Source organism: Carassius gibelio, chromosome A15, assembly GCF_023724105.1.
Source record: "Carassius gibelio isolate Cgi1373 ecotype wild population from Czech Republic chromosome A15, carGib1.2-hapl.c, whole genome shotgun sequence".
NCBI classification, from domain to species: Eukaryota; Metazoa; Chordata; class Actinopteri; order Cypriniformes; family Cyprinidae; genus Carassius; species Carassius gibelio.
The window spans coordinates 7,388,357-7,415,474 of record NC_068385.1 but is presented as its reverse complement, the minus strand read 5'-3'; the positions used below and the strand labels follow the sequence as shown (position 1 = coordinate 7,415,474).

At 36.4% G+C, this 27,118-nt stretch overlaps 2 protein-coding genes across 18 annotated transcripts in view; one reads left to right on the top strand and one right to left on the bottom strand.

The window, feature by feature from the left end:
* Positions 1–7,181, bottom strand: part of LOC128029520 (sodium/calcium exchanger 2-like) — an 82,394-nt gene extending 75,213 nt beyond the window's left edge. For 2 of the 3 annotated variants that reach the window (XM_052617340.1, XM_052617343.1), the window contains exon 1: positions 6,903–7,181. The gene's annotated coding sequence lies outside the window, so the exon portion shown is untranslated. Of the gene's footprint in view, positions 1–1,223; positions 1,252–6,902 lie in introns of those variants that run through there. The other variant, XM_052617342.1, reaches the window with a different exon arrangement.
* Positions 7,182–8,219: 1,038 nt separating this feature from the next.
* LOC128029026 (NACHT, LRR and PYD domains-containing protein 3) overlaps positions 8,220–27,118 on the top strand; it is an 88,655-nt gene continuing 69,756 nt past the window's right edge. For 2 of the 15 annotated variants that reach the window (XM_052616473.1, XM_052616487.1), the window contains exons 1-8: positions 8,220–8,288; positions 9,273–9,377; positions 9,493–9,606; positions 10,831–10,944; positions 11,783–11,896; positions 12,744–12,875; positions 13,211–13,324; positions 13,464–14,256. In XM_052616473.1, coding sequence (XP_052472433.1) covers positions 9,328–9,377; positions 9,493–9,606; positions 10,831–10,944; positions 11,783–11,896; positions 12,744–12,875; positions 13,211–13,324; positions 13,464–14,256 — 1,431 coding nt within the window. In that variant the 5' untranslated portion in view covers positions 8,220–8,288; positions 9,273–9,327. Of the gene's footprint in view, positions 8,289–9,272; positions 9,378–9,492; positions 9,607–10,830; positions 10,945–11,782; positions 11,897–12,743; positions 12,876–13,210; positions 13,325–13,463; positions 15,267–15,535; positions 15,710–17,444; positions 17,619–17,881; positions 18,388–18,453; positions 18,628–18,736; positions 18,902–19,232; positions 20,885–26,491; positions 27,038–27,118 lie in introns of those variants that run through there. The other 13 variants (XM_052616481.1, XM_052616488.1, XM_052616486.1 and 10 more) reach the window with 13 other exon arrangements.

The following is a 27,118-nucleotide window of genomic DNA, read 5'->3' as shown; positions in this document are numbered from 1 at the left end:
TTTTTTTTTTTAAATAGCATCCTACAGTAGTTTAACATACTGTTTATTTTTTTATGCATATATATTTGTTTTTATTTACAGGGCATGGATGGATAGGTAGAACGGCAGACATTATGACAAGGATGGATGGATGGATGGGTGGAATGATTTGATGGATAGATAAAACTAATGGATGGATGGAACGACAGACACTTGACAGAACAATAAATAGGATGATGCATGGAGTGCTGGACAGACAGATAGACGGATGGATGGACAGAATGACAGACAGATAGATAGATAGACTGACAGATGAATGGATGGATTGATAGAACAATACATGAATGGATAGACAGAAAGAACGGCAGAAAGATAGATATAACATTGATAGATGTTTCAAACTGTAGTCAAATCCATCTCAGCCAAGCCTGTGGTACAAATTTGAAAGAGAGGAAAAGCACAGATAAAAATGTAATTTGGCTAATATTGGACTAGTTTTGAATAGCAAATGTAAAAAAAAATTTTTTCCTGTGACTCAGTGGTAGAGCATTGCATTAGCAGCGCAAAAGGTTGTGGGTTCGATTCCCAGGGAACACATGTACAGGTAAAAAAGTATATCCTGAATGCACTTTATGTTGCTTACGATAGAAGCGTCTAGTAAATACAACTGGGATGGTTTTGACTCGCAGATCTGGCAACCCTGATTTCAGGGAAGTCGTGGCCTAGTGGTTAGAGACTTTGACTCCTAACCCTAGGGTTGTGGGTTTGAGCCTCGGGCCGGCAATACCATGACTCCCTGGGTGCTTCAGTATAAATGGCTGCCCACTGCTCCGTGTGTGTGTTCATGGTGTGTGTGTGTGTGTTCACTGCTGGGTTAAATACAGAGCACCTATTCTGAGTATGGTTCATTATACTTGGCTGAATGTCACGTCACTTTCAAATAGTTTGTTCTGTGGTTGCTTATTGGCCTAATTCAGAAGAGTCCATGCCCAGCTCTAAATATGGCCCACTAACCATTTCCTGCTAATCTACTGGCCTTTCTTTCCTTTAAATCGAATCACTTATAACAGCACAGCTCTCACAGAACAACGGCAGCAAAACCTCATCCATACACAAACACACAGGATTGTAGCCACCCACTAAACGCAATACTAATTTCACTTTACTGGAATCTAAACCAACTGGTGTTAAAATGCAGTAATCTTGCATCCTGTGGGAGTCCAGCCCAAATCTAATTCACTAACCTCAAAAGATCCTTTCTGGCATCCTCTGTTAAACATGTTTATCAGCAAGTTTTGTTCACGATCTAGAAGGACTCAGCTTTCTACTCCTGGCCTCTAATTTTGCAGGTCACTGCTCTGGATTATTAGTCTTCCGGATGCTTCCATCTTCCCTGAACCAGCAAATGTCTTGAGTTTGGTTAAGAGATGCGAGGAGTTGGAAGGGGACACAGTGATCTCAGAAGAAGAGAGAGAGGAGCCCCCGTCATGACGACAGATGAATCTGCCCACTGCAAGACACCTGCTCCCACAGAGACGGGCTGGTGGCCAAAGAGAGCGAGTGGGTGGGCACAGCGGGGTCCTGGCTGACTGTACACATGCATATGTATGAGTGTGTGTAGTGCTTTCCGTCTCAGCAGGATGTGAGTCTCTTCCTGTTCTTCATTCTGGTGTTGCACAAAATGACCAAGCACTACCAGGTAATAAGGTAAAGGGACGGACGGGATATTGTGGTACAGTTTAGGAGCAGAGATTTCACAGGTGTCTCTATGCTTCTTTTCAGCTCTACATGATCATATATTCTGAGGCAGCTGTATTCTGACAATTTAATGTTCATAAATATCTAAAGAGTTAATAACGGGCAGAGAAAACATGGTGGAAGGATTCAAAAATAGATTGAAATTCAATTTCAAGAGCACTCCTAGAATGGAAAAAAAAAGAAATTGTGCAAAGTTGTAAATAAAAGCACATTTTACTAGAAAATACTGTTTCAGTCTTTTAATTTAAAAATTCAATTAAAAATTAAATGTTACTCGTCATTTATTTGTAATCATTTGTTAAATTTGCCCAAAAAATTAGAAATTTTTTCAAAGTAAGTCTTACACCATTTTAGTGTGCTATTTATATTTTTTGCATTAATGTAATTAATACACAAAACTAAATTATAAATTAATTATATAGAATGACAACTATAGAACAATAGTTACAATGATTTAGTGTGATAGATAGATAGATAGATAGATAGATAGATAGATAGATAGATAGATAGATAGATAGATAGATAGATAGATAGATAGATAGATAGATAGACAGACAGACAGATACTTTCTTATAATGTTAAAATTATTAGAACAATTATTTGTACGTTCATTAGGGAAATAAATATGAGGAGCATCAGCACATTGGAGTTTGAAATTTTACATTAAAGCATTCGCTTTGCTTTCTTTCAGCAGGAATTGCTTCAAGGCATGTTATGTTGTCGACACACACACACACACACACACACTCAGAGCGTGCAGAAGAGGAATTCCTCGGTGTGTGTGTGCGTTTGTGTGAACACTGCAGCAGTTACTGACTTAAACTCTCACTCACGTCTCAATGCTGAACGCACACTCAGAGCAGTTACTAGCAGCCAGCCATTACAGTCCCACAGTCCTGGGACAATTTTATTTTCAATAGTGCAGTCAAGCAGGAAAGCAGGAGAATGAAGAAATCAGAGGAGAGGACAGACTGCTCCATTCTCCAAATGAGGATGACTGATGAGTGAACATGATAAGAATGTCAAACAGCTCAAGCGCACACATGCTCTGCCTCCGTGTCTGAGCATCACCTCTTCAGAGACCTCAAACACTGATGTAGGCTACATGAGGGACATACAGGAGAAGCTCTTGGCCTGCCCTCCAACTTCTCCTAACATACTGTGTGTTTATGCTTGCATGTTTTCTGAAGCATTAGAGTGATTGCATAATGACTCTAGAGATGCCTCAAGATTTCCCTCCATGCCTCGTGACTCTGTCATATTAATCTAGAAATCAAGAGGCAAGCAGGTGCATATGCATGACAAGCTGTAGATTAATTAGAAGAAGTTGTTGCTATGTTTTGAATATTATAACAAATAATGAAAGTATAATGGTTTTCACCCCTTTTCACTAATTGATGCATTTCGCTTGAGGGCAATTTCTAGCTGGTGAAAATGAAATGGGCTTAATGTATATTTTCTATAAAAATCACCATTAATGAATACAATTTCCTATTAAACTTGTATTAAACGTTCCCATTAAAGGTTTGCCACAGGAAAGCCTTACTTTTAGGAAGCCTTACTGCAATATGCATACAATTCCTAAATTATTAAATATGGCAAACAGTAGGGTGAATTCAGGTAAATGAGGATGTTCCAACAATCCCGTTATGTCCCATTATATTAATAATGAACTAGATTAAGGTCTATCAACTTGGATTTTCCACTTTTTGGAATCCGTCTGTCTGTCTGTTCCCTATGGAGCCAGAAGAGTCTCAATAAAGATAAATGCACACACTACATTCACATATGCACACACAGGATTCATAGATGCACACACATGATTCATAAATACACACACAAGATGCACAAATGCGCACAAAATTCACAAATGCACACACAAAATTTAAAAAGCACAGAAGATTCACAAATGCATACAAAATTCAGAAATGCACACAAAAATCAGAAATACACACACAATTCAGAAATGCAAACAACATTTACAAATGCACTCAAGATTCACAAATGCACAGGACAAGATTCAGAAATGTATTTCTGATGCACACACACATATATCTTGATTTACAAACTGCTTGCAGTCTGTGAACTTCACTGCATTTGTGTGTGAATTTTGAGACTCCCCTGACTTGGCTCTACACACAAATGCTTTTTTTTAAACAGGGAATGATCAGCAACCAATCAGATATCTCCCTTCTTTTAGCCAATCACAAGAATGCACCCCATGTGGGGGGATTGTTTACTTATAAGCCAATCACATGAACGTGTTCACACAGCAATTGTATTAAACTGTATGAAAATACAGATGTTTAGATTACAATTCAGGTTTATTTTTTATTACTTTTTACTAAATATAAATTTAAAAATGTCTCAATACATATAGCCCAGTGACTGCAGAAAAAAAAGTTAACCATGGATTCATAAATTTGCAATAGGCAATTATTTCATTTTATTGAAATATTTTAATGAAAGTAAAAAAAAAAAAAAATGTTTAAACCTTTTTGAATATTTAAATATATCTAAATATTCTTTTGGATGCAATATAGAAGTCACTTTAATTATAATATTCAGTCCCTACAAGAAGAGAGAGTCAGTGGTCCGCTGCGAGAGGAAAGTGGCTCTCTGGCTGCGAAAAGTGGGTCTCCGGCTGTTGTTCGCTAGGAAAGTGAGTTGATCGCTGCGTGAGGAAAGTGAATCGTTCGCTCAACTTCGCTGCTTGAGGAAAGGGAATCGTTCGCTGAGGAAAGTGAGTCGCTCGCTGGGTGAGGAAAGTGAGTCGTTCGCTGCGTGACTCGTGAGGAAAGTGAATCGTTCGCTGAGGAAAGTGAGTCGCTCGCTGGGTGAGGAAAGTGAGTCATTCGCTGCTTGACTCGTGAGGAAAGTGAGTCGCTCGCTGCGCAAAGTGGGTCGCCGGCTGTGTGAGGTAAGTGAGTCGTTCGCTGCGTGACTCGTGAGGAAAGTGAGTCGCTCGCTGGGTGAGGAAAGTGAGTCGTTCGCTGCGTGACTCGTGAGGAAAGTGAGTCGCTCGCTGGGTGAGGAAAGTGAGTCGTTCGCTGCGTGACTCGTGAGGAAAGTGAGTCGCTCGCTGCGCAAAGTGAGTCGCCGGCTGTGTGAGGTAAGTGAGTCGTTCGCTGAGGAAAGTGAGTCGTTCGCTGCGTGAGGAAAGTGAGTCGTTCGCTGATTGGCTTATAAGTAAACAATCCTCCACGTGGGGTGCATTCTTGTGATTGGCTAAAACAAGGGAGATATCTGATTGGTTGCAGATCATTCCCTGTTTAAAAAAAGGCATTTGTGTGTCGAGCCAAGTCAGGGGAGTCTCAAAATTCACACACAAATGCAGTGAAGTTCACAGACCGCAAGGAGTTTGTAAATCAAGATATATGTGTGTGTGCATCATAAATACATTTCTGAATCTTGTCCTGTGCATTTGTGAATCTTGAGTGCATTTGTAAATGTTGTTTGCATTTCTAAATTGTGTGTGTATTTCTGAATTTTGTGTGCATTTCTGAATTTTGTATGCATTTGTGAATCTTCTGTGCTTTTTAAATTTTGTGTGTGCATTTGTGAATTTTGTGTGCATTTGTGTATCCTGTGTGTGTATTTATGAATTATGTGTGTGGATGTATGAATCCTATGTGTGCATATGTGACTGTAGTGTGTGCATTTATCTTTATTGAGACTCTTCTGGCTCCATAGTTCCCGGATAGCACAGACATCTGACAGAAGTCTTTAAGATGTTTTAATAACATCGTAATAATCAACATCTTAAAATAATCTATTTGACATCTAATAGGGAACGTCCTATAGACGTACTGTATTGCAGATGAGCAAACACGTCTGTGTTGTATATGCAGACGTCAAATAGACATGTACATGTGCTATCAGGGACGTAATTCAGACTGTCAACAATTGTACACAAAATTAAAAAAATATATAATTTACAAGATGATATATGAATGGCACTTTCAAAAAAAAAAAAAAAAAAAAAAACAGCTGTGTCATTCCACTGCTTCAAACTTTTTAGAATTGCATACTGAATTTTATTTCACATTTTTAATGGCACTGCAATTTCGCTGACCTCGCCCTCTCAACACATCAGCCAACCTGATGTCAGCAAAAACGATGATGAGCAGTTAAGATGACAAACAGCGTTTGTCAATGGCTGGCAGCTCCCTGACTCTCTCAGCTGTTTAGAGCCCTGTTCTGTCACAGAGTCAGGTGTGACCTATCATAATGCAGAATACATTTATGTCAGGTAATGGTGCCATTTAATGCATGGTGTTAATACAAAAAGGATGCATATAGTAGGCTAGTATTCCACACTGAACTAACGATGGATGCTCGTTTTAAATGGGAGGGGACGAGAAGGAAACCCCCATCTGCAGAAAAACCGAGCAAACCCCGCCTGCATGGAGCATCCCGTCAGGTCCCGAGCAATAAAGCCCCCTTTTCACATTAGTGACATTATGACCGTTTAAACATCTGTCCACCACACTCCCTCATAAATATCAGATTCAACAAATAACACAATTGTGATATGAGGTCACACAGTAAGAGTGCCGTTTATGTAACCAAGCATTTACAGCCATCAAAAAACTGGCTTTGTGATGGATTGAAGAAACTAAAGATGACATCAACCCCTGTGCGCACTGCTTTCATTAAAGCGAACACACTGATTAAAAAAACACAAACATGTGGCCACAGACAACAAAGGGAAGCCCACATAAGCATATATATGCAAGCCACAACTAAACAATAACTAGGCTATAACAGTTCTGCAGCAGCCATATGGTTATATACATGCACACACATACAGTAGGTATATATCCTAAAATCCTGTATAAACGCAGGGTACATCCCTACATCATGACCAAACGCAACGCAACTGTGAGAATCTACACACAAACATGCATAACAACACTTTAAGAAAAATAACAATAATTGTGCATGTTAAGGACCACTGAAAACATGTTCTGACATTTAAAAGCAAAATAAGTTGAAGGCTTCATGTTATTCCAGTTTGCACCTGCTCTTTGACTCGTGCTCGTTCACTTTTCAATCTCAAACAGAAAAAAGCATCATACTGAGAGCTGAAGCATGAAAATGCATCTCAGATAAAGCCGCGTTTCACGTTTTGCGTGATCAAACAGTTTGATTTGTTGTCATACCTTGAATCCTAGTTTGCTGTGTTGTTCAAGACAGGCGTGGCGGTGACGCGCATGTTGCTGATGGTTAATTCACTGAAAAACTGCTCCGCTTGTGCTGATCTGCGTTTCTCTCTCACAGAGGTTTTAGTCTGTAGTATATCACTCTCTCGTGCAGTGGCAATACTCTCGAGCGCTCACTCCACGCAGCCTCGCGCGTCCTGGGTGGGGAGGGTGATACGCGAACGCGCATGCAACTAAAAACGAGAGCGCGCATTGTTTCATCTAAAAGTTGACAGACATGAAGGAAAATTATGAACTCAACTGACATGCATACTGGCAAAGTTTACAATCTATCCATCCATGCATATCTCCATCTATCTATATGGCTGTCTATTTAATCCTCAAGCTCTAATACTGAAATGTAATATTATGAAATGTTATGATATTAGAGATAATTTTCTTAACTGTATATTCAATAATGGAAATTAAAAAGAAATTCTGATGCTTTCTCGATTCTCGGATTCTGAACAACTTTTACTGAAATAGCTAAAAGCCGTACACTTGGTATAAATGACAACTAGATAAAGAAAATGGTATTTTATTTCACAGTTGCTACTGTACAGTCACTTATACAATTGCATATGTAATTAATGTTCAAAACCTGAATGCATTTCATTCTCATGTTGGACACAGGAGCTAATATTTTAAAGAAATGCATTATACAGTGTTAGTGTGGTCCGGTGTTCTTCAAAATATCTTATTCTGTGTTCTGCAAAGAAAAGTCACATGGCATGAGGGGGAGTAATCGGTCATTTTCATTTCGGGGTATTCCTTTAAGTTGCTCTTATTGAAATGAAATTGAAAAAGCACGTACAACTAATGTTTAATCATTTACCACAGGCTTTCATTTTCATTTCACATTCTGCAAAATCCTGATAAATTATTTGATAGATCAATAACGCCCTCTGCTGGTTATAATGAGAACTTGTGATGGACAAAAACATGTATTTCATGAATAGTTTATTTATTTATTTATTTTCAAAATGGTCTCTATTTTGTTAAAATGGAAACTATAATCTTGGAAACGGATCGTTTCAGTGATAGAAGAGATAGTGACAGTCAACAGTGACAGTTCTCAAGTCAAGTCTGCTTTATTGTCAATAATTCCCCATCTACAGTACAATCATATTGTCTTTACAAAACCAATAAGTAGCTAATTTGTTCAGAAACATTATTCCATTTTATTAACATTATTCCATTTTATGTCTCATCCAAAACATCACATACATGCTGACATGAAAAAAGCCCTCTGGCACTAAAATGGTTTCTTCCAGCAAAGTGAAAGTAACAGTTAAAGGAGGCATATTTCCCTCAAAATAACTGCGTCACATTATCCTAGCACAAAAAGTGAGTATAAAAGGTCATTTTTGATACGCATATGCTTGCGTGCTGTTTATATTTGGCAAATAAACACATTTTGCAAAACGTTGTAAGCTTCTCAGATAAAATCGACGCGAGTGCAGCTGTGCGTTAATGTAACGTTAGGAGTGCGTTACAACGTCGCGAGGATATACGGTTACGCGCCTTAATGTTATCACTAAAACTACTAACTACGATTTTTTTTCTAATTTTTGTACTGCATCGTTTAGACTATTATTATCGTTCTATCACCTTTTAAGTTTTTGTTGTTGTTGTTGTTATTTTGATTTTCGATCGAATGTTGCTGACGCCATCTATCCTGCAGTATAACCTCACCCAACCTCGATGCTAATTAAATAATCATCGTGAAAAAAATAAAATAAGGAATCCTTTAAAGTAAATAAAACAATAATATGAAAAATACAACAATATTTATAACTAAAACACTAGAATATAACTCCTCTGTAAAAAAAAAAAAAAAAAAAAAAAAAAACGAAGAATAGGCATACACTACACAGCATTCAAATTTAGAAAGAATAACCGAGAGCACCAGTGTTCCCTTTGTAAAAAAAAAAAAAAATGTGGGTGTGACCTAATTCTTACATTATAGTTGGCAAAGTCAACGAAAGCAAAGCGGATCATACCAAGTTAACCCTAGTGGTAGGGGAGCAAGATTATAGGAGTCAAAACCAGGAAATGGTAGAAACTACTTGTGAGCAACTTTGTTCAGACCAGCTCCAATCATAGGTGAACTTGACTTGTTCAAGAACAAAATTAATAGCCTTAACCCTTGCTTTCTGTCTTTGGTGTTTACTCAAATTACGTAAATTGGTGTGTTCTGACTAAATTCATTTTACTCAATAAACACATTAATAAATACATTCAGGTTCAACATTACATGTAGCTAAATTTCTAGTTTATTTACTGTGATAGTGTTTAATGTGTCTGAATCAGCATTTCTGTTATTTCCAGTCAGAGTCAGTAGAGGCGATAATCAGACGGACCAGTACAGCTCTGTGTGGAAAGAATGAGTCAAGTTCAAAAAACCAAAGATGGAGATTTTTCTCCAGGATGCAGGTACTCTCATTAAAGACAACATGAAATAAAAACTGACCACTTTTACTTTGTTGATACACTACAGAAACTACTTTGCAGTAGATGTCACCAAGTCCTCTTGTTTGCTGTATTACAGTTCACTCCAGCAGAAGAGCTCAGATTCACCAGAACCCAGCTGTGTGTCCATGAAGAGTGACTGGTCTATAGATCCTCCTCCAGAAATTAAGGGTGGAGACAGGCATAGTGTCAGGTACACAATTACTCATGGTATTGACCTCTTATGGTCTCTCAGAACTTGTTTAATGTTTTTATAACATGGCAGCAACAGTAATATGTAAAAACCACCAATATTTAATAATTTGTGGAATTTTGGAAAAATGAAAGTTTTATGAAATTAGTCACAATAATTAATAAATAAACCTGTAGGGGGTGGGTAATATGCATAATTTCTTAATGTTCCAAATAGTGGTTGACCGATATGTGTGTATTTTTTTACAGTCGATGCCGATATCCTTGAAAGCAGGGGGCCGATAGCCAATATAAAGCTGATATGAATTTTTATTATTATTAATATTTAAGAAATGTTTAATAATTTGTCAATGGATTAAAAAAAATGTGTAAAATAAACATACTGTAGTTGACAAGGTATTTTTCACAAATAAATAAATATTTAATAAAAATATAATAAAAAGAAGTAAACACTGTAATCAGCAAGGCACTCAGTATTCTGGGAAGTTTGTTTACACTGGGAATAATATTTTTCAAATAAAACCAGGGTAACCCTCATTTAAAAAAAAACAGTACACAGTGAAAATGACATGAATATGACAGTGGGCAAATGCATGAAGCGCAGCATAATTTTAAAAAACGAGTTTAAAGTTTAAAGCATTCAATTCACATGGACTGCCCAACACACAGAGAACATTTGATCATGCTGGATACACATACACACTTCACAAGATCTCACAGCTGGATGCGAAGTTTGAAAGGTTTTGTGAAATTAAATGTTCATTAGTCATTCAAAGATTTGTTTAAATTATATTAATGCATATATTTGCTTAATGCTGATGGCAAACGAGAAAGTATTATAATGTTTGCCTTTCTTTTACTAATAGGCCTAATATAAAAGCAATCGTTATAATACTTTCTGTATACATTAATTCCTTTGTGTAACCATTCTATCTGATTATTAAACAGACTTCTATCCATATTAGACAGAACTGTTAACTACAGCGACGAACAAGAGAGCACTGTGCATCTCAGGTGCTGCCGCTTTTGACGCCAACAAAATAAAAGTCCCACCTCTAACACATCAGCCAAGCAGGAAAACTTATTGGCCGTTGCCGATATTTGGAAAATGACAAATATCGGCTATCGCCTAGGCCGATATATGTCGGTCGGTCACTAATTCACATCACAAAGGCTGCATCTACGGTAACTTTAAGAATTAAATGTAACCTCTGTTCTGTTACAGTTCAGTCAAGCAGAAGAGCTCAGATTCAGCAGAGCCCAGCTGTGTGTCCATGAAGAGTGACTGGTCTATAGATCCTCCTCCAGAAATGAAGGCTAGAGACAGGCATAGTGTCAGGTACACAATTACTCATGGTATTGACCTCTTGTGGTCCCTCCCAGTTTCTTAAAGTTTTGGAAACTTGGCAGCAACAGTAATATGAAAAAACACCACCACTATTTAATAAATTGTGGAATTTGGTAAAAATGTAAGTATTATGAAATTAGTCACAATAATTAATAAATAAACTTGCAGGAGGTGGGTAATATGCATAATTTCATAATGTTTCTGGTCGACCGATATTTGTCTTTTGTCAGCCGATATCTTGGAAAGCAGAGGGGCCAATAGCTGATAAAAAGCCGATATGATTTTTTACAATTATTATTATTAATATTTATTAATTATTAATACAATCTGTTGCGTTGGCTCTTTGCGGAGCAGGTTTCTAATCCACTGAACGCACTCTTCTCGAAAGTAGATGTGCTACATCCTTTTTACAATCTCTAGATTATAAAACACTGCATTCTGTCAGCAATTCAACGTGGCGGTAACGTATAGAGGCCTCGGTTTGTAACTATACTCTAATTACTATATTGAAAATTATAACGCGTTAGATTACTCCGTTTCTAAAAAAGTAATCAAATTACAGTAACGCGCTAATAAGTAATGTGTTACTGCCCAACTCTGGTCATTCAAAGATTTGTTTAAATTATATAAATTCGTATTTGCTTGTTGCTGAAAAGTCCCACCTCAAACACATCGGCCAAGCAGAAAAACTTGGTTGATACCAAAATGTGAAAAATGTACAAATATCGGTTTCACCTAGGCCGATATATTGGTCGATCACTAATTCACATCATAAAGGCTGCATCTACAGTAACTTTAAGAATTAAATGTAACCTCTGTTCTGTTACAGTTCAGTCAAGCAGAAGAGCTCAGATTCAGCAGAGCCCAGCTGTGTGTCCATGAAGAGTGACTGGTCTATAGATCCTCCTCCAGAAATTAAGGGTAGAGACAGGCATAGTGTCAGGTACACAATAACTCATGGTATTTTCCCTTTTGTGGTCCCTCCCAGTTTCTTAAAGTTTTGAAAACATGGCAGCAACAGAAATATGAAAAAACACCACCAATATTTAATAAATTGTGGAATTTGGGAAAAATGAAAGTATTATGAAATTAGTCATAATAATTAATAAATAAACTTGCAGGAGGTGGGTAATATGCATAATTTCATAATGTTTCTGGTCGACCGATATTTGTCTTTTGTCATCTGATGCCGATATCTTGGAAAGCAGAGGGGCCAATAGCTGATAAAAAGCCGATATGATTTTTTACAATTATTATTATTAATATTTATTAATTATTAATACAATCTGTTGCGTCGGCTCTTGCGGGAGCAGGTTTCTAATCCACTGAATGCACTCGTCTCGAAAGTAGATGTGCTAAATCCTTTTTACAATCTCTAGATTATAAAACACTGCATTCTGTCAGCAATTCAACGTGGCGGTAACGTATAGAGGCTTCGGTTTGTAACTATACTCTAATTACTATATTGAAAATTATAACGCGTTAGATTACTCCGTTTCTAAAAAAGTAATCAAATTACAGTAACGCGCTACTAAGTAATGTGTTACTGCCCAACTCTGGTCATTCAAAGATTTGTTTAAATTATATATAAATGCGTATTTGCTTGTTGCTGAAAAGTCCCACCTCAAACACATCGGCCCAGCAGAAAAACTTGGTTGATACCAAAATGTGAAAAATGTACAAATATCGGTTTCACCTAGGCCGATATATTGGTCGATCACTAATTCACATCATAAAGGCTGCATCTACAGTAACTTTAAGAATTAAATGTAACCTCTGTTCTGTTACAGTTCAGTCAAGCAGAAGAGCTCAGATTCAGCAGAGCCCAGCTGTGTGTCCATGAAGAGTGACTGGTCTATAGATCCTCCTCCAGAAATGAAGGATGGAGACAGAAGTCAACGTGTAGATGATGATCACTCATGGTATTGACCTCTTATGGTGCATGATTTTATAAAATGACAGCAACAGCAATGGAACCCCCCCCCCCCCCCCACTAATACTCAGTAATAATTAGTTACATTTATTAATAATAATAATTATAATAAATAAAAAAAATCAAGTCAATCTAGTTCATTATCCTCAATGTTTAAGCGGTTGGGCCAATACAAGGAGTAGCATTTTATCACCATTCGAAACTATCCATTTTAAATATTTCTAATACAATAACTCACAGCAACTGAACTGTTTACAGAATTATTCAGTAAGTATAACATTTCATAGTCGAAGTATCTGATTGTTTAATTAATGCTGTTTTAAGGCAAATCATGCGACCCAGACCAGCAGCAACAGAACCACCCTGTAAGAAAATGAAATATGATGAGTCTGTGAATCAACCACAGGACTTTAATGAAAGCTTGTGTCCTGTTGACAGGTAAAATACAAGGTTTTGATGCTGCCAAGATTCATTATGTAGTTCATAATCAATGACATGATCAATTATTTTAAGGATCTGCTTCATTAGACTTCTACTGTTTTTATTCATATAATAATGTATTATTTTAATTTTTCAGACATGAAGTCCTCAACAGATTTAGATCAAATCTGAAGAGGAAGTTTGAGTGTCTGTATGAGGGAACAGCGACGCAGAGAAACCCAACACTCCTGAATGAGATCTACACAGAGCTGTACATCACAGAGAGTGAGAGTGGAGAGATCAGTAATGAACACGAGGTGAGACAGATTGAGACACAATCCAGGAGAGAAGCAACAGAGGACACACCGATCAAATGTAGTGACATCTTTAGAGCTTTACCTGGACAAGACAAACCCATCAGAACTGTGCTGACAAAGGGAGTCGCTGGCATTGGAAAAACAGTCTCTGTGCAGAAGTTCATCCTGGACTGGGCTGAAGGGAAAGAGAATCAGGACGTCCAGCTCATATTTCCTCTTCCTTTCAGAGAGCTCAATCTGATGAAGGACAAAACACTCAGTCATTCAGATCTCGTTCAGGTCTTTTTCCCTGAAATAAAACAAATGGAAATATCCAGTGATGAATATAAAGTGTTGTTCATCTTTGATGGTCTGGACGAGTGTCGCCTGCCTCTGGATTTTCAGAGCGATGTGAGGTTGTGTGATGTAAGTGAATCAGTCTCAGTGGATGTGCTTCTGACGAACCTCATTGTGGGGAATCTGCTTCCCTCTGCTCTCATCTGGATCACCTCCAGACCAGCAGCAGCTGATCTCGTCCCCTCTGAGTGTGTCCATCGAGTGACAGAGGTACGAGGCTTCAATGACCCACAGAAGGAGGAATACTTCAGGAAGAGAGTCAGTGATCAGAGTCTGGCCGAGAGGATCATCTCACACCTGAAGTCATCAAGGAGCCTCTTCATCATGTGCCACATCCCAGTGTTCTGCTGGATCTCAGCCGCTGTTCTGGAGAAGATGTTGAGTCGAGCAGAGAGTGGAGAGATTCCCAAGACTCTTACTCAGATGTACACACACTTCCTGATCCTTCAGACCAACATCAAACATGAGAAGGACTATGAGAAGAAGGTGACAGATGAAGACATGATCCTCAAACTGGGGAAACTGGCTTTTCAGCAGCTTGTGAAAGGCAATGTGATCTTCTATGAGGAAGACCTGAGAGAGTGTGGCATTGATGTGACAGAAGCATCAGTGTACTCAGGATTGTGCACTCAGATCTTCAGAGAGGAGTTTGGCTGGTATCAGGGGAAATTCTTCAGCTTTGTTCATCTGAGCATTCAGGAACATCTAGCAGCTCTATATGTGCACCTCTCATGTACAAACCACAATATAAATGTGTTTGACCAAATCAACAAACATAGTTTGCGGTCTAAAGTTAAGGACAGGTTTCAGCTCAGTTCATCAGAACATGTTTCATTATCTGCTCTGCATCAGAGAGCTGTGGATGAGGCTCTACAGAGTAAGACTGGTCATCTTGATATTTTCCTGCGGTTTCTTCTGGGTCTGTCACTGAAGACTAATCAGAGTATTCTACAAGAATTAATAAAACAGACAATAAGCAGCTCTGACAGCAATGAGAAAACAATTGAGTACATTAAGAAGAAGATCAGGACCATTGACTGTCCAGAGAAATCCATCAATCTGTTCCACTGTCTGAATGAACTGGGTGATCATTCACTAGTGGAGGAAATACAACAGTATCTGAGATCTGGAACAATAGCTGAAGCCAAACTCTCTTCATTTCAGTGGTCAGCTTTACTGTTTGTATTGTTGACATCAGAGCAAGTACTGGATGTGTTTGAGCTAAATAAATTTATTGGAAATAAAAATACTTCAAATAAAATTCTTCAGAAGTTGCTTCCTGTGATTAAAGAATCCAGATATGCACAGTAAGTGGCACAGATGATCACTACACAATTACAACATTTTACAGACAGAGCTGGAGTGATCTATGAATTTCTGTTAGTAATGATCCTGTTCGCACTGTCTTGAGAAATGCATAGTGGTATAAACTATAACCTCTAATATTGTATTGTTTTTTACTGTTAATATTACTGTTGTTCTGTAAAATAAAATGTTTTAATCACAGCAAGATACATGTTTAAGTGCTATCTTCTTTTTAACTGGTACATTATTTAAGTTTTCAATTTCTCTACAGTTTGGATGACTGTAATATCACAGGAGAAGGTTGTGCTGCTCTGGCTTCAGCTCTGAGATCAAACCCCTCACACCTGAGAGAATTGGATCTGTCTGAGAATAAACTACACAATTTGGGAATCAAACATCTATCTGAAGGACTTAAGGATTCTCACTGTAAACTGCAGAAACTTAAGTAAGATCGTTTCTTCAATGTGTTCATGCCTCTGTGAGATATGGCTTTCACATACAAAAACTATGAAATTGTATTTATTACTTACTTTATTATTTGTAAAAAATAAAAAAAAACTCTAAAGCGTTTGTTATAGTCAGAACTTCATCATTTGATGTTGATCTGTAGTTAGTTTTATGTTGTGACATTAACTAACCAAAATCCAACGTCGAGCCAACGTCTCAAGCCAACGTCACACTGACATCAAATACTGATATTAAGTCGTCTGGTATGGCAACCTAAATCCAACGTTTTCTAGACGTCATAATGGCAATGTCCAAATAATCTCAAATTATAACATAATTTGATGTTAATCTGTAGTTAGTTTTAGGTTGTGGCATTAACTAACCAAAATCCAACGTCGAGCGAATGTCTCAAGCCAAAGTTAGATTGACATCAAATACTGATATTTAATTGTCAGGTACGGCAACCATAATCCAATGTTTTCTAGACGTCTTAATGGCAACGTCCAAACAACGTCAAATTAAAACGTCCTTTTGACATTGATCTGTAGTTAGTTTTAGGTTGTGGCATTAACTAACCAAAATCCACTGTCGAGCCAACGTCTCAAGCCAATGTCACACTGACATCAAATACTGATATTAAGTCGTCAGGTATGGAAACCTAAATCCAACGATTTTCTAGACGTCATAATGGCAACGTACAAACAACCTCAAATTATAACATAATTTGATGTTAATCTGTAGTTCGTTTCAGGATGTGGCAATAACTAACCAAAATCCAACGTTGAGCCAATGTCTCAAGCCAATGTCAGATTGACATCAAATACTGATATTAAGTCGTCAGGTATGGCAACCAAAATCAAACGTTTTCTAGACATCATAATGGCAACGTCCAAACAACAACAAATTATAACATAACTTGATGTTGATCTGTAGTTAGTTTTAGGTTGTGGCATTAACTAACCAAAACACAACGTCGAGCCAACGTTAGATTGACATCAAATACTGATATTTAGTCGTCAGGTATGGCAACCAAAATCCCACATTTTCTAGACGTCAAAATGGCAACGTCCAAACAACGTCAAATTAAAACATCATTTGACGTTGATCTGTAGTTAGTTTTAGGATGTGGCATTAACGAACCAAAATCCACCGTCGAGCTAACGTCTCAAGCCAACGTCACATTGACATCAAAAACTGATGTTTAGTCATCAGGTATGGCAACCATAATCCAACATTATCTAGACGTCATAATGGCAACGTTCAAGCAACGTCAAATTAAAACATCATTTGACGTTGATCTGTAGTTAGTTTTAGGTTGTGGCATTAACTAACCAAAATCCACCGTCGAGCCAACATCTCAAGCCAACGTTAGATTGACATCAAACACTGATATTTTGTCATCAGGTATGGCAACCAAAATCCCACGTTTTCTAGACGTCATAATGGCAACGTCCAAACAACGTCCAATTATAACATCATTTGACATTGATCTGTAGTTAGTTTCATATTTTTACTAATAATAATAATTTGTAATGTTATATACTTGATGTGATTTGCTATATCAGCACCTGTTTTATTACACACAAACATGTTGCAAACAAGAAATAACTATTACACTAGCACATAAATAATCCCATTATATTTACAGACATATTCATATTATCATTCATTATAATTAAAAAGACATAACATCAGTAAAAACTACAGAAAGATTGTTATTTTTCTTCTGGCAGTCTGTACCATTGTGGCATCACGGCTGAAGGTTGTGCTGCTCTGGCTTCAGCTCTGAGATTGAACCCTGAACACCTGAAAGATCTGGATTTCACTGAAAATAAGATAGGAGATTTGGGACTCAAGCACCTTTCTGATGCACTGAAAGAACCTCTCTGTAAACTGGAGAGACTGAGGTTAGATCATAATCAAGAGCTCAAATTAATTTTCTGTTCATGTCAATAAAAAGACAAATCAACAAGGTATTTTTGTTCTTCTACTCAGCAAAGATGTATTAATTTCATCAGAAGTGACAGTTAAGATATTTATAATTTCAAAACGGATTTCTGTTTCAAATAAATGCTGTTTATTTGAAAAGAAAATTCACTGTTTCCACAAAAATGTGAAGCAGCACAACTGTGTCCAACATTGATAATAATCAGAAATGTTTCTTGAACAGCAGATCATCATATTAGAATGATTTCTGAAGATCATGTGACACTGAAGACTGGAGTAATGATGCTGAAAATACAACTTTGATCACAGGAATACATTACATTTTAAAATGTAGTCACATAAAAAACACTTCCTTTAAATTGTAATAACATTTCACAATATTACTGTTTTTACTGTATTTTTATAGTTTAGCATAAGGGACTCTTTCCAAGTTTTAAAAAAACAAAACATTTGTATTATAGTGGATGTGAAATATAGGTAAATTATTGTCACACAATACATTTTGAGATGCTTTATGTCATAGTTTTGAAATTTAGTATTTTATGATGCATTTTCAAAGTTTATTATTGATCTTCATACAGTATAACAAAAAGTAAACATTTCAAAATCTGATTTAAAAATGTAAAAAATAAACTCCACAAAAGTGCCAAAGAATCACAATAATAGTGTTAGGAAATTTACTAGAAATCAACTTGATTGTAAAAAATGTAATTATCAAAGATTCTTTCATTATATCTTTGTGACGATTCTTTTTACAAAGGGTATGAGCGTGAAAACTGTCACTGTTCTCTGTAGGTTGTGTCGGTGTGGAATCACAGATGAAGGTTGTGTTGCTCTGACCTCAGCTCTGAGATCAAACCCTGAACACCTGAGAGAGCTGGATCTGTCTCAGAATAAATTAGGAGACTCTGGAGCGACTGCTCTCTCTACTGGACTGAAAAATCCTCATTGCAAATTAGAGAAACTGGGGTATAATGATTTGGATGACATGAGACACCAATGTTATTTTCTGTAATGAAGATATTGCTTAACAGTGTGTTTGTTCATTGCAGTTAAACTGTGTGTTTGTCTGTTGCAGGTTGATGAGTTGTGATGTCACAAGTGAAGGTAGTGCTGTTCTGGCTTCAGCTCTAAGATCAAACCCCTTACACTTGAGACATCTAGATCTGACTTTTAATAAACTAGATCGAGGAGCCAGAGTCTCTACTCTACAGTGTATACTGGAAATACCTAATAATCTGCTGTGAGTCATACATGTTAAATAAATGTTTATAAAGTACAAAACTGTACTTTCTAGATATGCTGAAAATATAACATTTGTTTAGAGCAAAACCAAACTTATAAACAGACTTCTTATGTAAATAAAGAAATTCACTTTAATTTATTTCTGCTTATATTGATTAGACTGATGTGCGAGAATATTAGTAGGCCATTTTATTTTTAAACTAAGATTTTACATGTTACTTTTTTAATGGTGTTCGGCAGTTTGTAATGAGTTAATGTTTCTGAAGTATATCTGCTGATGTGATGTGACAGCAGTTCTTAAATGTGACTGTCTGTGTGTTTTATTCTAGGTCTCTTGGTATTTAGACATCACTCCAGTTTTCTCCAGATCAGCTGATGGTGAATAAGGAGCTACTCGAGAGAGATGCTACAGACATATATATATGTACACTGTAAAAAATAAGTGTAATTTTAACTGTAAAATTTTGTAAAAACGCTACGGAAAAAAACTGATAATAGGTTAACAGTAAGTTCCCATACTATATACAGGGAAAAACTGTAAAAGATCTAACAAAGCATTTAATGTAAATTTACAGTAAAATTCTGTTAATTATACAGCTTTTAGAAGTAAAAAAAGAACAAATCAATGTATAATTTACAGTCTAAAACTGTAAACTGATATTCCCAGAATTCCCTGCGTGACACTCCACGTTTGAAAGTATTTTGTTTAAATAATCATGTTTTTAAATAGTTCTTGTTATCAGTTATGTACATTTGAGCTTTATGTTACATCTTCTGTTGCTTAATGAAAGTTTTTTGCATTATTTAAGTATCACGTGTGTTACCATGATGGTGTTTTGTGTTTCCATAAATGTGCACCTTCTATATGTTAATATATACTTCTGCTTGTGGTGAAGCTACTTGTGATGAGCTTTGATACTTCATGTGGCTCTCTCTTATACAGTACCATCTTTATTATTATGGTGGTTGTCAGTATTTTCAAGGTACAAAACAGATTGAATTTTGTGTGTTGTTGAATTTACTGGTTTATATTCACATTTTCTTGTTTGTAAATTACAGCTTTATATTGTAAAATTAACAGTTTTTGACGTAAATGTGTTTACAGTTTTCTGTATTTTTACAAAATTATTCTGGCAACCACAGCTGCCAAAAAGATTTTGTAAAAACAACAATAAATTTTTTACAGTGTATATATGTGTGTGTGTTATAAATAACAGGCTTTGTGGTGTATTTGTGATTGTTCTTACAGAGTTTGTTTGCACTATGCAAAAAACAAATTTAGAAGAGTCTGATACCTTCTGGCAAAAGATGCTATGATCTGATGAAAATTGGCACTTTGTCAAATTGTCTGATGCATTTCAAGCTATGGATGGAACGATTACCGGTTTGATGATAAATCATGATAAAATTCCCCACGATTAGTATTATCATTTCATATTTTAATTATTATTAATACCATATTTCAATTACAGTGATTTGAACATTTATTGATGATTCCATCTCCAGAAAGAGCCTGTAATATTTGGGGTGTATGTAATCATGTATGTAACCCACACATTTCACTATCATATCAATAATCACTCATTATGTCTTTTTGAATAACTATTGAATAGTTTATAGGTTTATACTCATGTTTGGTATATGTATGAGTTTGAAAATATTTCCTTAAAACTTTCTATCAATCAAATCTTTGTAACATATTCTTGTTATAGAAATCAAATGTCTAAATTATACCCTGCAAAGGTGGGACATTCGACCATTTGACTTATAAGATAACGTGTTGATTTACAGGTGCATCTCAATTTAAAATGTTGTGGAAAAGTTCATTTATTTCAGTAGTTTAACTCGAATTGTGAAACACGTGTATTAAATACATTCAGTGCACACAGCGTGAAGTCTTTGGTTCTTTTAATTGTGATGATGGCTCACATTTAACAAAAACCAACCAATTCAAGATAAATAAAAAAACATTTTTAATGAATTGTTGGCCTTCTGGATATTATGTTCATTTACTGTACTTGGTAGGGGCTCCTTTTGCTTTAATTACTGCCTCAATTCGGCGTGGCATGGAGGTGATCAGTTTGTGGCACTGCTGAGGTGGTCTGGAAGCCCAGGTTTCTTTGACAATGGCCTTCTGTTCATCTGCATTGTTTGGTCTCTTGTTTCTCACTTTCCTCTTGACAATAACTCATAGTTTCACTCTGGGGTTCAGGTCTGGTGAGTTTGCTGGCCAGTCAAGCACACCAACACCATGCTCATTTAATCAACTTTTGGCAGTGTGAGCAGGTGCTAAATCCTTCTGGAAAATGAAATCAGCATCTTCAAAAAGCTGGTCAGCAGAAGGAAGCATGAAGTGCTCCAAGATTTTTTGGTAAACAGGTGCAGTGACTTTCAAAAAACACAATGGACCCACACCAGCAGAAGACATTGCTCCCAAATCATCACAGACTGTGGAAACTTAACATTGGACTTCAAGCAACATGGGCTACGAGCTTCTCCACCCTTTCTCCAGACTCTAGGACCTTGGTTTCCAAATGAAATACAAAACTTGCTCTCATCCGAAAAGAGTACTTTTGGAAATTGGACCAATGGCAAAAATACAGTTCTTCTTCTCTTAGTCCATGTAAGATGCCTCTGATGTTGTCTGTGGTTCAGCAAACTCCTCAACACGTCTGTGTGTGGTGGCTCTTGATGCCTTGACCCCAGCCTCAGTCCATTCCTTGTGAAGTTCACTCAAATTCTTGAATCCAGTTTGCTTGACAATCCTCATAAGGCTGCTGTTCTCTCGGTTGGTTGTGTATCTATTTCTTCCACACCTTTTCCTTCCAATCAACTTTCTGTTAACATGCTTGGATACAGCACTCTGTGAACAGCCAGTTTCTTTGGCAGTGAATGTTTGTGCTTCCCCTCCTTGTGTGTCAATGATTGTATCGATTTAAAATATGAAATAACAAAAATAGTTTAAATGACAATTAGTAATATATGAAATTACAATTACAAATTACATATTCAGCCCAACATAATTAGACGTAGGCCTACATTAAATGTCAAAATCTTAAATAAATAAAATTAAAATGTATACATATTTACTGAAGTTAAATAAGCCATGCATTATTATTTTTCCTTCTTGTTTTTTCGTTATCAGACATGCAATTTCTACGGTTTTGTACTGTTATAGTAACAAACTCAACTTTGACACGCATCTGATGGACAACCATGCAGGTGCTCTTAGCGTAGCCGATATTTCAGCAAATTTTGCTTTGCCTAGGTAATAACGTCTACAATACATAAATAAAGGCGGATCAATTACTGTTGATTTTTCCAGAGACAGTACACCAAACGTTTTGTTTTTGTAATTAACATTTCAAAACAACACTTCAAACACAGGCGGAGCGGCTACAGAAGGATGCAGAACTATTCTAAGATCTTTTAGAGCTGATTGGATTAAACTCACTTTTAATTTTCCCTTTATTTGAAATAAAATTTTATATAATTTGTCATTTTCTGTGACAGATATCATGTGCGTTACAAGCTTCTGTTTGAAAAGGACGTTCATGTGCAGTGTATGTGTGTTTGTAGAAAAAAAGATTATAGAACAATTATTATTTGTGAATTAAATTATCCTATGCAATTTACATATACATCACACTTCTCATCAATACGATTAACAATAAAGATTAATAATAAGGAAAATAAGCACATCACAAATAGCCTTCATCGTTCAATCCCGTCCTACTGTAGATAAACAGAACATCTCCGCTTATTAAACCTAATCATGTGCCTCAAAGAAGCACAAATAAAGATATAGGTGCAATTAAATTTAATTTAAACAGAATACAATGACGTCAGCCTTGGTTTGATAAGCAGATATTTTGTGACACAGAACGCGTTGGTGAAACACATGCATCTAGCAAGAACTTAATACACAAAATAATCATATTGATTCAAGCATTTAACATTTATGAATTAATTAAATGTCAGTAATGAACAAGACTGCACAAATTATAGCGATCACGAGGAAAGTCCGCGTACAGTAAAGTGAACAGTGTACAACACCCCATCAGTTATATTCAGTTCTACAGTGCCATCTGCTGGTGCAGTTTGGTAACTTCTTCGAGAAAATTAAGCCGTTATAACGAGAAAACAACTTTCATTATGTCGTTATAACGAGAAAATTAAGTCATAACGAGAAAACAAGAAGGAAAAAATGATAATACATAGCCGCTTAGAACTTCCGTACATATTGGCAATAATATGTAAACATTTGTCCATCTGAAAAAAGTGACATTTTAAGGTCACTTTCCGAAAAAAAAAACTTGATTTTGCTTCCATTAATTTCTTTTTAGTTACTTTTTGAGTTAGTTGTTGCAGCCCTATATTATTATTAATATATATCTTTTTCATTATCATATTATTTTTCATCAATGCGAAACCTTACTTTGATTTAATACTAAGCGCCCCTCTGAGAGTGCAATGGTTTAATCCACTGTAATTTTGAATTGATCACAGCTTCGTTATGAGTCATTTTGTAGCCCATGTTACAAAGAAAAAGTACTGTAGAAGCCATTTTTCCCTAAAAATAACTGCGTCACGTTGCATAGCAAGTGAGTATTACATGTCATTATTTAATACATAAAATACCGTGGTGTTTATATTTGGTTAGATAGGTGTTATTTACAGGTGGGTTATGTCCCCACCTGCCAGGATCGATATTATCCTCAACGTTACTCCTTTTGAAACATCTCGAGACGGACGTAACGTTACCTAATGCACATGAAACATTTGTCTCTTGACACCAGACCACTAACAAAGTTCTACCATTAGACTGTTTAGGAATAGGTATATATGCATTTATTTACTGACATTAATCTGTGGCTTAAAAAATATATGTTTTCATACTAAATGTAACAATACAAATAGTCTACACATTAACCGTGATCGAACGATTTGAGCTTCCATAAACAACGCAAAATATAGGTATGATGATTTTCTGTTTTCGAATTTCAAAGCCAAAGAGCTCTGACTGTTCCTAGAAAAACCACTTCCTGCCTAGATCAAACGGCATTTCGTGCCACAGCAATGACGTCGTGTGCAAACCACCTGTGGATCATACCAAATAAGTCCTAGTGGTGGGGGAGGAGCTAGTCCTCTGCCCTTCGTAAGAAAAAATTAAATGAGGCAAAAAACGCGAAATGGTAGAAACTAATACTTTTTACATTCAATTACAATCGTAAGTGGAATCCACTTGACTAATAATAATGTGTTTTACTTAATAGATTTTCACCATGCCTTGTAATTAATTACTGTGTTTCTGAATGATTGTTTTTGTCATTTGCAATCATAGTCAGTAAAGAGGCTAATCAGATGCACCAGTGCAGCTCCATAAGGACAAAATGGATGTACAAAAAAATGAAGATGGGAATTCTTCTTCAGGATACAGGTACTCTTAAGACAAAACATGAAATAAAAAAAGACTCAACATCAAAATGTAAAAAGTTGATTTGCTTTTGAAACAACTTTTCTGTTGATGTCACCAAGCCCATGTTTGCTGTATTACAGTTCAATGCAACGGGATAGATCAGATTCAGCAGAACCCAGCTGTGTGTCCATGAAGAGTGACTGGTCTATGGATCCTCCTCCCAAATTAAAGGGTGGAGACATGCAGCTGAATCTCAGGTTTTACTTTTCATTTCAGATTGTATTAAACATGTAAGCAGGGGAAATCTGTTGAATTTTACTTTATTTCATAACATGAATTCACAGAACTGCGCTGCGCAACGTCTTCACACAGACAAATGTGTTATCATGTACATCGGTAAATAAATACAACTTAAATTCACATCTCGCACACTTCAATGCACTTTGAATGGAACATACACGTTCGGAATTATGGCTGAATATCCTGTGATGTCCACTTCGCAGGGCACTTACGTTCAAATAGAACAAACGTCTGAAGCGATAAGAGAGACATATGAAATGTGCAGAATGAAGGGGGGTGGGGGTGAGGACTGGAATTGAGAGCCGCGGTATAAATGCATCTTCTAAAGGTAAATTAAGGTTCAGTTTAGACTTTTTAAAGACGTTTTTAAGACCAAATAAAGGAAATGTAAAAAACACAATCTGTTGTATCAGCAACACTTTAAAGTTGGAAAGCACAACTTCTAACCAATCTCCATAACTTTTTAATTCATTTTCTAAAAAATAGGTTAAAGTTTTTATAGCTCTGCTCACAACCATTAGAATATGAAAAATAATTTTTAGTGTACCTTCTAATAACACTGCAAAAAAGTAACATTCATCATCAGTATTTTAGTCATTTTCCAGTGCAGATGTCTAATGATTCATTAAAGGGGTCATATGATGTTGCTAAAAAATAATTATTTTGCGTATTTGGTGTAATGCAATATGTTAAAAAACTTTATCTTCCACATACTGTACATTATTGTTGCTCCTCTATGCCCCGCCTTTCTGAAATGCATTGATTTTTTGAACATGAAATTGCATCATATGACCCCTTTAAATTAAGACACATTTACTTCAGAAGTAAAATGCATAAGATATGAAGTCTTGTTTTTTGTGAAACTGATCAAAATAAAGTGAATGTATGATTAAAAATGAACAAATATCTGTCAGTGGGCTCTGAAAAATCTCACTCATAAACATTTAATAAGTATAAACATCAAACATCAAAATGTAAAAAGTTGATTTACTTTTGAAACAACATTCCAGTTGATGTCACCAAGATCTTGTTTGCTGTATTACAGTTCACTCCAGCAGAAGAGCTCAGATTCAGCAGAACCCAGCTGTGTGTCCATGAAGAGTGACTGGTCTATGGATCATCCACTTGTATTCAAGGGCGAAGACACACGCCCGAATCTCAGGTGTTACTTTTAATTTTAGTATATACTAATAGTGTAACATTATGTACATTGTGGTTTATTAATTTATTACCTATTATTTATTGAGTCATTATAAACCGATTTCATCAAGTTATTTATTTCATCAACCTTACTGTATCAATGGTTTATAGCAAAGGTACATAGAAACTGGGCACATAATTTTTTTCACCTCTTGAAACAATCAATTTTATATTTCTAATGTATTAACAGCAAGTAAACTACCAAGTCAAAATATTGAAATATCTAACTGTTTATTTATTTCATGCTGTTTAAGGCAAATCCTGCAATCCAGATCAGATGAAATAGAACCCATCTGCAAAAAAATGAAATATGATGAGTCTATGAATCAACAACCAGACTTTAATGAAAGCATGGGTCCTGATGACAGGTAATATTCCAGATTTTTAGAATGCAAAGATTCATCATATAGTTTATAAATAATTCAAAGGTTTTCCTTCATTAGACTTGTACTGTTTTTATAAATGTACCACTTAGACTCCTGTAATAATGTGATATTTTAATTTTCCAGCCATGAAGTCCTCAAAACATTCAGGTTAAATCTGAAGAAGAGGTTTCAGTGTCTTTATGAAGGAATAGCAAAGCAAGGAAACCCAACACTCCTGAATGAGATCTACACAGAGCTGTACATCACAGAGAGTGAGAGTGGAGAGATCAGTAATGAACATGAGGTGAGACAGATTGAGACACAATCCAGGAGAGCAGCGACAGAGGACACACCGATCAAATGTAGAGACATCTTTAGACCTTTACCTGGACAAGACAAACCCATCAGAACTGTGCTGACAAAGGGAGTCGCTGGCATTGGAAAAACAGTCTCTGTGCAGAAGTTCATCCTGGACTGGGCTGAAGGGAAAGAGAATCAGGACGTCCAGCTCATATTTCCACTTCCTTTCAGAGAGCTCAATCTAATGAAGGACAAAACACTCAGTCTTTCAGATCTTCTTCATTACTTTTTTCCTGAAACAAAAGAAATGAAAATATCTTGTGACAAATATAAAGTGTTGTTTATCTTTGATGGTCTCGATGAGTACCGTTTTCCTTTAAACTTTCACAGCAGTAAGACTGTGGGTGGTTTGACCAAAGAGACATCAGTGGATGTGCTGCTGACGAACCTCATTGTGGGGAATCTGCTTCCCTCTGCTCTCATCTGGATCACCTCCAGACCAGCAGCAGCTGATCTCGTCCCCTCTGAGTGTGTCCATCGAGTGACAGAGGTACGAGGCTTCAATGATCCACAGAAGGAGGAATACTTCAGGAAGAGAATCAGAAAAAAGAGTTTGGCAAAAAAAATATTC